Below are 12464 nucleotides of genomic sequence, written 5' to 3' on the forward strand. Positions count from 1 at the left end.
ACACGGTAGGAGCTGACCACTGAGCGAATGAGTTCATACCTGGAATCACTCAAGGTCAGGAAGCTGGACCGGAAAGCTGCTGCTGCTGCTACCACCGGCACCACCACGCGAATGCATCTTGCCATTCACAGGACTGGCAACTTGGTTCTGGAGCACTGACCATTGATACCTAAGAATCTCAAGAATGAACTCTAGAACACTGCTTCTGAAAACCTGTTTCTGTCACCTTGCTTGCAAGAAAAAAGGGAGTAGGCAAATAGCTTCATTTTCACTCTCCAAATCTTTCATGAATGCATCGGATAGAATGTAATTCATATCTAGAACTCAAGCTGAGGAAGTCTAGAAAACTTAGTTTTGGCTCCCCAGGATCTACATACCAAGGAGAGGGTGGAACGAAATTGAGCAAGCCAATCCACAATATTTGCTAAAGCAATTTTGTCTTCATTCGACATGTTGGCAAAAACAATGAATGGGCCAGAACCATTCGGCCCACCACTAGACAGTGCTCTGTAGATGAACATGAGTACTAATATTCCAATGACTTGCCCAGGGGTCATGGTTATAACTGGCAGAGCTGAGACTTGAATCCAAGTCTGACATCAGTAACTTGAATGTCTATATTGTCTTACAATTTGATTCATTTTCTTTAGCAGCCACCATATCAAACTACAGAAGGTAGTTTGAACAAGTATCTCAAGTATAGCATAATGGTTAAGAACTAGGCTTTGGAACCAGATTAATCCAAGCTCTTCCTGTTATTAGTGTTTAACCCTAACAGTAAATCTCTTGAGCTAAAATTTCATTTAAAAAATAACATCCTTTCAGAATTGTTACAGAGGGAAATAAAAATATATGCAATTTAATAGTGTCTAGTGCAAAGAAATATTCTACACATAGTAATACCACTTTTATGATACATTTACAGAATTCTCGGTCCTTTCCAAAATTAAGTACTTAGAAATAAAATCTATTTTGAAAACTAGGTTGTCATTCCCTTTCCACCCTTATGAGCAGGTTATAGTTCAAGAGCTAGTCATATACATTATTTTTAAATATTTCAGATTATGTATCATTGATAAATAAGGCCATCCACAAACAGGTAATTCTAATTATTAAAAAATTCATATAAAGCAATGTACATCAAAGCTAACCTTTATAAACAAAATCAAAATTTACTCTTCTATTGTGGTTACAGGTGTGGAGGCAATTTACATTTATAATACCTAATTTTTCAACTCAGAGGGAAGGCAGTATACCAGTTAACAGTTTATACTAGTAAACAGTCTACTTTCAAATCTAGTCTTTACTAAGAACCTCCTTTTGCCCTGTTCCAAGCTCCTTGGTATGAATTTTCACCTTTTCTACTAGATAGGTATTAAATTATGTATCTCTAATTGGCACTTCTTAAAGAATGTGTAATTCTTTCCAAGACTGTGAGCCCTCCTCAAAGGTGGGCACAAGATTTTAAATCTCCAGTAATTTCCCTAGGTTATGGAACTCATTTTAGGTAGATGAATACATGCTCCAGGAAATGGGCCTTCCCCCCAGCTATAAAAAATGAATCGAGAATCTCAGCTATTTGGCTTTAGGGTGGGCTTTTGACCTTGTTTTGTCTAATGAGACTAAATGGGGGTGGAGGAGTGGAGAGTAAGGTGGTAGTGCCTAATGAGAGATTCTGTGATTTTTTTTCTTCTATCTGATAAAAGGCTAAGAGCGGCCTTTACCACCGTGTTTGGGATGTATGACGATATACTTTTTGAAGCTGTGGCAGCCATCTTGTGACCATGAGGCAATACACACAAATGCAAAGTTAAAGATGATGAAACGGAATAATAGAACCTGGTTCTTGATAATGTTGAGCCATTAAATAAACCCTGCCAACAAAATTCTTAAGCTAAAAATGTGTCCTTATGGTTTTAGCCAATGTTTTTCTCTTACTTGCAGCCAGAAGTACCTCATCCATTACACAATATTTTTTCTTCTAGATTCTACTATTTCATTATATCCACTGATTATTCACATGTTCTTGATTAAATTTTCTTTTCCTTCTGTCGTTAAGAATGCTAATACTTTTATCTTGAGCGATTGATTCTCATTCTCAGGACTTTCTCTTGAAATATTTTATAATTTTGGTTTGAGGCTCATCTTGCATGGGAGTCTTCTGGCTCTTCATCTTTCTTTTCTTTCTTAATCTCTACTCTCTTCTTTCCTTTTAAAACTGATTGCACCACCTATTTATACCCAGGGCTGCAGGACTGTGGTGAGAGTAGGGCTATCACACACCTGTACACACAGACAAGCAGGCTGTCTGGCTCAGGCCCTGACTACATGTTATCCCATGCGCTGGTTGTTGCTGCATGTTTCCTTTCAAGAGTGAGGAGACTCCATCTCAGACCCTGGTTTCATTACTCTGTAGCAGCTAAAATTTCGGGTTGCTCTTTCCTGTTTCCATACCTACAATTCAGGTTCTGATTTACAAGTTCATTGCACTTACCACTTTGTATTTCTGGCTCATCTCTACGGCTTTTGGATATAGCTATGCTTTAAAATTTTCTCCATTTTTTATTACTCCTCAAATAACTAAGTAATTCTATAGGGCTAACATTTTAAAGCAAACATATAAATGAGCAGAAGAAATTTTTTTTTTTCTTTTTTAGGCAACATAAAGCTCTAGGCCATGTGCCATTCCCTGGTGAACAGCAGAGCTCCGATGAGTAAGACCTGTGTATCCTTCCGGATTAGTAGAAGAGAGTAGATTAGCAGCATTGTCCTGCATTGTACTGGTTTTTATCCATTTCCCAGAATTTCATAAGCTCAAATAAAGAACAGTAGTACCAGGTCTGTTTATAAAACGGCATGCTGGCTATGTAAAACACATCCCATAAATCATGTTAAGATCCAGTCAGTTTAATATAAAATGTTTTTAATTGTTTTTGAAAACATTTAAAAAAACAATTTTTGAGCACTTTCAATAAAAAAAGAGAACTGAAATGCTACTGCAATATTCAACTACTGAGTTTCAGCAGGTACAACAGACAACAAAACACTGGGGAAATCTGACTTTTTGCACTAAATGAAAACATGAAACAGGGCTTGTTTTTGTCATTTATGATGTAGTTAAGCACATTATAGTACAAGACTATTATATGAACTTCATATGCACTGCACAAAAACACTTTCCTTCTTTTCAGTTCAAAAGTCAGTGCTTATTGCAATTAAATGCAAAATTATTTACTTCATGAAGTCTTATCATGATAAACAGTATGCAAAATGTTTTAAACATCAAAACGATGAAAATAATCTGAGAAAAGAACATATTCAACAATAACTAAGCAGAATTAGTAAACATAAAAAAAGTAAATAACTTGTGAATAACTATGCTTACCTGGTTAACACTGAACCAGTTTCAATACAGCCAAGAAAAAAAAAGTGGTTACAGGAATACCTAGTACTGTACAAGATAAGTCAATAACACTCATGCACATTTTGTGATCATGTATTAACATGGTGAAGCAAACTAAACTTAATTCTTCCTGCTGTAATATTCTCATGTAAGAGAATAAGAAATAGAAATATCTCATTGAGATCAATGCACATTGCTACATAAGACAATTTTATCTGTCACTTTGATGACATTTTGTCTTTTCATAATGAAACACATTTAAAAAGTTTAATCTGTGGACTGTATTGGTTGCATTTATCCTAAGAGATGTGCCTACCACAGGTTCAACAAATTTAGTGCAATATATGAACCTCAGAAAGTTTGCTGGACGAATTCAACCAAATTTAAAGTGTTTGCTGCAATACTATACAGGGGGTTAAAAATCCTCCAGTCTTTATATTTTTATCAAAAAAGATTTCCATTATTTTTATATTAGTAGGAAGCTAATAATGTAAACAAGGGATTAGAATGGCCTCAAAAATCTCCTTTTCAGAGTATCTCATATTCAAAGGCTCCCATCATTTGTTAAAAGATATCACACAGTTTCCTTTGGGTATTGCATACTTTGGTGTGCAGTAGTGCTGTGTCTCAATGTACAGTGAAGAAATAACTAGCATCAAGGAAAAAAAATCTAACAGATTATTAAATCAGGGTAACAGCAAACACACACAAATGCCAATAACTAGGACGTATGAATTATATAAACCTCTGAGCCAACCCTAGCACCATTTATCAAAATATGTTAATACCCTACCTTGCAAATTTATTGAACATTGAAACCTTATTAAACCCTTCATCACAACTGTTAAATATTCATTGATTGTAGTCTTCTGATTGGCTTACTAATTGAGGTAAGGGAAAGCTTAGCTAGGTTCAAGGTAATGCAGCAATGGTTTAATGTTAGCTTTAAAAACTTAATGGTAACTTTTAAATCTATCTAAAAGTAACCATGAAAACACCTAAATGGAGCTGTCAACTAGGGAGGTTTGTGTCAATACAAAATGTATAAATAATTATTCATAAAACAAAATGGGAGCCATAGAGAGAAACATTTTAAAACAAATCCTGAGTGCTTATTTTGCAATTGTGGTTATCACAATAAATAAATTAAGCATGTAATAAAATGCTCCTCTTCTTCAAGTACTATTGATATCCCCCTTTGTTTTAACAGAGATATAGATTTGTGGCTTCAGACCTCAGGTGATACAATGTTTTTTTTTGTTGTTCAGTTTTTTATGTTATCTCTCTCCTGCTTGTTTTTCAAAGAGGTCCCAGGATCAAGCTGTATTACTATATTCAGGAGGAGCGAAGGAGTCAGTGACTAACTCTTAAATACACTTTTAACATGTAGATACAGCCACTGTGATGAAACTAAGAAAATGTTATTTTTCCTTCTAAATTCCCCTATCTCGATTACCAAAAAAAAAAAAAAAAAAAAAAAAAAAATCATAAAATAGTTTTTGTAAAATGTATTTGTTCTATTAAATTATAATGTCTGGAGTTATTCTTGTGTGTGTGTGTGTGTGTGTATTCATGTCTCTGTGTATGTGTTGGCTCCATGTTAACGTTTTAAAATAAGACTAATGCAAGGTCACAAGTATAAATGGTTACTAGTTTTTCCTTTGAAAACATTTTAGTGCAGCTTCTGCCTTCCTTAAATTAATAATTTCCCATTATTTTCTCCTATTTAAGCCCTTCATTGCAGGTGCAAATGGTACTGAAGTCCCAGAAAGTTCTACAGAGATTTTCATTCTACAGTAGCTCTATGCTTCAAGCCTAAATACTTATAAAAACCTGAATATCATCCCTGTTTCGAGGAAGACCTTCTTGTTACAATTCACCTTTGCTATGATTTCATTTCTAAAAGATAATGTCAATGACAAAAAAGCCTATACCTAAAATCAATGGTTTCCTCTAAATTCTGTGTAAATCAACCAATGAATTAAGATGAGTTAATACAAAATAAAAGTCTAGACTGCTCTTGTAAAAGCTGGTTAGTCAATTATTTACTAGCAAACAATGTGATTAAAACGGGGGAACATTATAAAACTCAAAACCTAATACTTGTTCTTCTACAGCCTACTGTCTTCAGAAACTTTTTAAGAACTGAGGCAAGTCTAACCATTTCCTATTGAAGAAGAAACCACTTCTGCAGCAAACTCTTTTGAAATGTCACAATTAATAGTAAGTGTTTCTGCTGCGGGAGGCACTTCCATTAAGACAAATACAATACATATGTCTTTAGATACAGTGTGCTACATATTATAAAACACAATTTAACCCAACATTTCAACAGTAGGATGGTCCTTGCTTTCTATCCATTCAAAACCTGATGAAGTCATAGAGCTCATAGATTCACTGCAAATTTGCTGAAATAATGGGTCATTCTTTAATTCTTCCAGTGTAGCTTCATCATCTTGTCCCTGCTGACGACCTGGATCAAACAGTAGATTTGGGTCTAAAGTGTTCAAATCATTGATGCTGCCTGAGAGCTCAGAAGACAACCTGATATCACTAGAGAAATCAGATGCAGTAGTAGTAAGATCAGATGCTACCTGACCTACCAGCTGCTGGTTGGTTTGCAAGCCGTCTCCACTCAACAGGTCTTTAACAGTGCTACTGAAATCTAATTGTTGCTCTTCAATTTCTGATTGTGCTTGATTATCTCCAGGAGAAAAACTGATCTGATCGGTGCTATTACTTTTGGTGAGGTAAGATGGTGTTTGGAATTCATAAACTGAAGTGCTGGAATCGATCATATTCTGAGGATTGGCACTAGGAAAAACAGTGGAAGTTTCCAAAATCTGAGTGAGATTCATCCGAGCTGTGTAATTGGAGGGCAGGTTGTTCATGCCCAAACCTCTCACTGCATCATCATTGTCAGAATCTAGTTTACTCAACAAAACATTGGTTATTTTTTTATTGTTTGTTTGCTTCTGAAGAGCGTTTGGGAAGGCTGTCTGCATCATGACTGTTAATGGAACTGATTGACTTCTTTGAGCAATGTTGTTGGCACATGCGTCTGTATGGATATTTGTGAAAACATGAACGTCTGGTGTTACTGGACTTCCAAAGGGGGTTACATTAGATCGAGGGATATTAGATACTGGATAGAGGGTGCTTCCACTAAGATTACGTTGGCGATGAACAGCAGGGCTCACACTCCGGCATCTGAAGTTGCTGCTGGCAGACGAATTAGTTCCTTTATTGTCAAGAGGGGCAGGGACTGCGAAACCCTCCTGTTTGTTGGTATTATTTACAGTGGCACCTTGATGCTGCACAGGAGAGACAGGAGTCAAACGACCAAAATGAGTGTCATGATGTCTGGATTGAGACTGATAAGACTGTCCAGGCACAGCAAAAGCATGAGGTTTCCTGAAACGGTCTTCCACTAGCTCCTGATAGCTTGGGAGAATGCCATGGCCAGAAACTGAAGAATTACCAACCCCGCTATACCCATTATTCATCCATTCAAGCTTGGTTTTGTCAGGGTGTGTGGCCATGGGTCTTTGCATCGGTTTCACAGGACTACTTGAGACAATGCTGGCATCATGATATGCCATACTGGAGCTTATAGGGGTAAATGCAAATGGATTCCTGCATTCAACAGGGCTGGGAGGGACACTACTGCTGCAGTTAGAATGTGGAGTACCGATGGGTGTGTGTCGGCTGCTTCCTAAAGCACTATCCACAGGCGTGGTCTGGGCGAGCCTGGAGCAGGGGCTCTCTCGTGACAGACTCTGAGACCCAGCAATCATTTCGGATGTTGGGGTTGGCGTTGGGGTTGGGGTAGGAGTGGGTGTGGGTGTGGGCGTGGGTGTGTGGATTGGAGTGCCATTGCTATGGATCGGATGATAGAAGTGGGTGCTGGAGACGTGAGATGACATTGGCGCTCCCGGAGTTACTGACTGATTCTGAAGGGTCATTCCCAAACAGTTACCATAAGAATGAGAATTGTTCATTGACATTTGCTGCTCCATAAGCACCAGCTCTTCTACAATACTATCCTGTGTAAGTTCATCATCAAAAGGAAAGTAGCTTTCATTTGTCTGGGAAACAGAAGGCTCAAACTCCTTCAGTTCGGACTGTAGAGGTAATTGATCTGAAGACTGTGGTTGTATTTGATTCAAAGACGACTCTTGCATCTGGTTATGGAGCTGCTGGGTATACGTGTCCTGTGGCATTCCTTCTAATTCCCAAACAGATTTCTCTAAGTCATTGATATCAGAGTGCTCAGGAATTGTCATCACACTGATATCTTGCTGTTGTTCACAGCCAGCAGATACAAACTCAGAATCCTTAGTGACCTGTTGCCATTCATTTAGATTAAAGCTGCCATCTGTTTTTGAATCACTGTCCAAGAGAAAGAGACTCCCTTCAAGTTTCACTTTTATATCTGGAGATGATGATGGTGTTTGCTGTTCCAAAGCTGAATCACTGGTAATCAGAGCCGAAGAATTCAAGGGTCGATTTGCCACTACGTGTGAATTGACATTTATTGATACCTTGCTAGGAATCAGAGCACCTGCTATTGAGCTTTCTGTTTTCCCTGAATGTGGAACCTTTTGGTCTTTCTTAACACTGCCTGGTTTCTGACCTTCTAGGGTAACTGCAGAAAGCTGTTCCACGATTGGTTTCTTTACAGGAGGCACCTGGGACTCTTGCAATGCAGAAGACAGTCGCTTTCTTGGACTTTTAGTGCATAATTTAGGGTCTTTATTTATTGAGTCACCATTAGATGGTGAGCTGGTGCTGGTGAATGTTAAGTTCTGCGTGGCAACTGAGAGAGAGAGAGTGCTTTGATTATTGCCTGCTGAAGTGCCTGGCAGGATTTCATTACAGCGACTTTTACATTTGGTCCTCTGGTCACAGACCTTAGTTGCCTTTATTTCAGTGACACCTTCAGTTGAAGGTTTTTGCCCTACTCCATCTGTGTGACTTTTCGGTACCGAAAGGGCACTAGGTGTTGTTTTGGGAGCTTTAGTCCCATCAGAGTTCTCTTGGCACTGTACAGGATGCTCCTCTGTTGATATTTCAGGTTCCATTTTGACTTCCACAGCAGATGTCCCCCCGGCACTGCTGGTTTTGGAGCCAGGAGATTGAAGTGAAACAACAGAACCATTCTTGATTTGTGGAAAGGTCCTTGATTCTTCTGTTGTTCCTGCAGCACTGTTTACTGAGGCAGAATGTTTAAGAGGGGCACTACTATTGCTGGGTGTGAGGGATATTGTTGTCATTTTCACCACATTTAGAGAACTCATATGTGAAGTGGGTACAACAGCCGTTTTGATGGGACTGCTAGTGAAGAGGACAGTAGTTGGAGAGCGGATGGTGAGAGCACTGGTGCTGGCTGGTTTAGGTAAGATCTGAGGGTAGCGGTGCCGGGCAGAACGATCCCCACCAGGACTGGCAGGAACGTTCTGAGGAGTCTTTGGTGCCTGTTTCACAGACTGCATGTGCTGAGTGACCACCTGTACGTTGAGGGGAAGAACTTTGCCATCAGAAGAACTCATTGGACTTGGTGAAGTTACCAACTGCCTGGTCCGCTGGACCTGTTAAAAAGTGGGAAACGAACAAACAAAAAAATCAGATTTGACAAGTCTAGGATATAAACAATAAGTCATAACTCTGTATAGTATTAAAGCATTTAATAAATGTAATGCCAAAAAGGAAAAATAAGACAGTTCCTATGTTAGATGAAAGTTCTTCTAGACTAGATTTTATACAATTAGACCCACCAATATTATAAGAAATGTAACACAGTATGACAGAGTTACAAAATATAATAATATATAAGAAGAATGTTAAGATGATGAATACTTGCCAAAACCATGATTTTTAAGGAGGTTACAGGAAGAGAAGATAAAATCTCGAAGAAACATTCAACTATAAAGGTATCTACCAGAGTCTGTGCCAAGAAGATGGCTCACAGGGAAGACGGTCTCATTAATTGTACCTTGGATGTCAGAAAGTAAATCACTGTGGGTAAGGTCTCAGATAAAACTACCCTCCCAGTTTGCTCTACAGTGAATACTGCAAGAGGGTGGTTACCAGGCAGTCCATGTTTTAATGACATGATAATGCTAATGATGGTAAGAATGAGAAAAATAAGATGATAAAAAGATAATAAAAACAAGATAATAACAAATACCATATGCATGGTATTTAGCGGATGCACTCTCATTTTAAAAGCCCCTTTCAGCATAACCTCGGTTGCGTGAGATGGGAAAGGAGAAGGCTATAATCTCTATTTTTTGATAAGAAAACAAGACTCGAAGTAGCCAAGGGACCTGCCCAAGGTCCTATGTCCAGCAAGCCACAGAGCTAGGTCTATGTTAAAGCATCGTCAACACCCATTAAAATTTTGCTCCTTCTGAATGCTAAAAAGAAATAAAGTTTAAACAAAAAAGTTTGCAATTGGGTCATCTTGGCTTAGCTAGAGATCTACCCACTCTGAAAATGACTCATCTCTTACATGCTCTGACTGGTTATGTGCATATTTTATACAGCCTGGATTTCTGTATTTTCATTTACATTCATTTTATAGCTCACTTTATAATCAACAATGTATATCCTGACTAAAAGACAATCGACTGAAGCTGAATCTATCTGTGGTCACAAAATCAGTTTATAACTGAATCTACACCTATACTTGTTTCCTTCTCATTTGCCACTTTCAATTAAATGACTGATTTCCCACCAATCCAATAAAGCCATACACTATTTAATGATATTACCGGAATGGGACTGGGGACAGCTGCCACAACGATACCAATAGGTTGAGGAGAAAGGATCGCAGGATTTCCATTAGAAAGATTAGTCACTCCATTGGTTGTAGTGCCTTCTGATTTTTTTGCTGGGGATTCTCCTGGCAAAGGAGATTGTAGTTTCTGTTCTTGCTGCTTCTTCTGAATTTTCCGTTGCAACTGCTGTTTAGCATCAATAGGAGATGGCAAAGTCTTCATCTGAGGCTGAAAGGAATTACTTTCAGCTGTAGGTATAAAAGCAGAAGGCTGGGTAATTCCTTTAATTCCTGAAAATAAACAGAAAGGAGAGCCAAAATAAATACTCTCCTTTATAGAATGCAGTTACACAGGGCAAAGCGACCCAACTCAGCAAATTTTAACCCAATTTCTTTATAAAGCATAAGTATTAGACTTCTAATTTATAAACATTTGTCAATATGATTTTAACTGACACCTTCAAATATGGTTCAACTCAGGTGAGAGTCAGGTAAACAAGCAATAACAGATGAAGATTCTGAAGAGTAGCAGCTATGTCATAAATGTGTAGAAGCTAAGATAAATACTGAGAGCATGTTTTATGTTTTATCAGTAGATGTCTGAAATTTCCGTCCCTCCATCTCTAATTAGAAATTCATTCATTTCCATGATTTAATAATCAGCCCACGAGGGGCACTCAATAAATATTTGCTGAAACCATCCGTATCTTAACAAAAATTTCTATGGAGAAGTCTTTAATTCTACCAGAAATTCATGAAAATAGGTACTACTATTTTAATTGCTACTGTATAATTATTCCACTATGACCTATGAGAAATTAAGCACAGTTTCTTAATAAGACCAAGGTTAAGTTATTTTGAAAAAGTGTCACTGAGGAAACTTTTTACATTGGTAATGGTAATAAGATTAACTCCAAGAAAAAGGAAAGCAAGAGAGAAATTCTGATCTCAGAAAAAGTGGTTATATAGGACCATTAACTTTTTAAAAAGCTCATTTCACACTTAGGCTGTGACACTAAGATCATTAGAAAGCTGTGGTTGGTAAAAACAGTGTAGAGAGGAAATAGAGAGGACCACACCACCCTGCTGATACCTCTTTCTACTCCTTTCTCTAGTCTGATTTTTGCTTTTTGTTATTCAGTTGGGGAGGGGGAGACAGGAAGGAGAGAAAGAGTGACTATAAGCTCTATCCCACATACTCCTCAGTGATGACTCATCTTTTGACTCTCCTTGTATCTACGTAAGTACCACTTTTTCTCACCGAACCCAGCTTGCTGGACTGCACTGCTCAATCCTGGCCCCCAGCCTCAGCTCTGGCTTCTCGGCACCTGCACCCCTCATGGCCTCTGCCAAAGGCTCAAAAAGCTGTCTTACCCCTCCTGCCAGCATTTCTGGACAGAGATGAGATCCAAGCAGCTGACTTACAAAAGAACATTTGTAACACAACCTGTTCTTAATATGGAGACTTGATTTATAAAAAACCAAATTCACCTTCAAAGGATGAAGATTAATCACTACCAAAGGTATTAAAAAAACATATGGGAATGGCTGAGAACAAAATTTCAAGAGATTCTAAAAATGTCTGAGTAAAGATACAATTGTTACAATCAGCTTCCCAAGCAGACTACTTTCACAAAGGGAAAACACATGTTTATATATGTAATATTTAGTATTTTTGTTTAAAAACACATTTTCTTTAAACTTACGCTTTAAAAATTCATTCAATTCATTCACCATTTCTTTCAGTCAGACTTTGTGAGCAATGTGGAAAACAAGAAAGAGAGCTTTCTTTTCTCCATGATACCTCCTAAGCCCTCAATTTGTTAAAAGTACTCTTGGTGTCAGCAAGGGTAGGAGAAAGAGAACACAGAAAGCTGAAGGGCCACTATCTTTTAAAGCTTCACTTTGCCAGAAGATAAAAAGACAGTATGTTGTAATGGAGAAAACTTGGGCTTTTGAGATAGACAAGTCAGATTTCAAATCCTGGCCCCGCTATGTATTTATCTGCCCATGGACAAATTATTTAACTTTCCCAAGTCTGTTTCCTGATCTGTAAGATGGGAATATCACCTACCTCGTAGGACTGCTTGGGGAGTGGGGTGACACATGCAAGCTACCTAGCTAGGTAAGGCTGTTCGAGCATTCTTCTGTTCATGTGTAAGTGTAAGCACACAGATATGGGTCATATAATCTATATCTGGACAGGAAAAATTATGACAAGGCTCTTGTAAGAGATTATTTTCCTGAAGTGGGCCCAAACTGACCATAAAATGAAAGAAC

The 12464-nt window shown here is 38.0% G+C and overlaps 1 protein-coding gene across 4 annotated transcripts in view; it reads right to left on the reverse strand.

Annotated features, from left to right (window-relative positions):
- Positions 1–4902: 4902 nt before the first annotated feature.
- The window catches only part of RFX7 (regulatory factor X7), a 99791-nt gene continuing 92229 nt past the window's right edge, over positions 4903–12464 (reverse strand). For all 4 annotated transcript variants that reach the window (XM_036218292.1, XM_016158404.2, XM_036218293.1 and 1 more), the window contains 2 exons: positions 10180–10475; positions 4903–8994 (listed from right to left, as the gene is read on the reverse strand). In XM_036218292.1, the coding sequence (XP_036074185.1) occupies positions 5719–8994; positions 10180–10475 (3572 nt within the window). In that variant the 3' untranslated portion in view covers positions 4903–5718. The remainder of the gene's footprint in view (positions 8995–10179; positions 10476–12464) is intronic.

Source organism: Rousettus aegyptiacus, unplaced genomic scaffold (assembly GCF_014176215.1).
Source record: "Rousettus aegyptiacus isolate mRouAeg1 unplaced genomic scaffold, mRouAeg1.p scaffold_m13_p_3, whole genome shotgun sequence".
In the NCBI taxonomy this organism is placed as follows: Eukaryota; Metazoa; Chordata; class Mammalia; order Chiroptera; family Pteropodidae; genus Rousettus; species Rousettus aegyptiacus.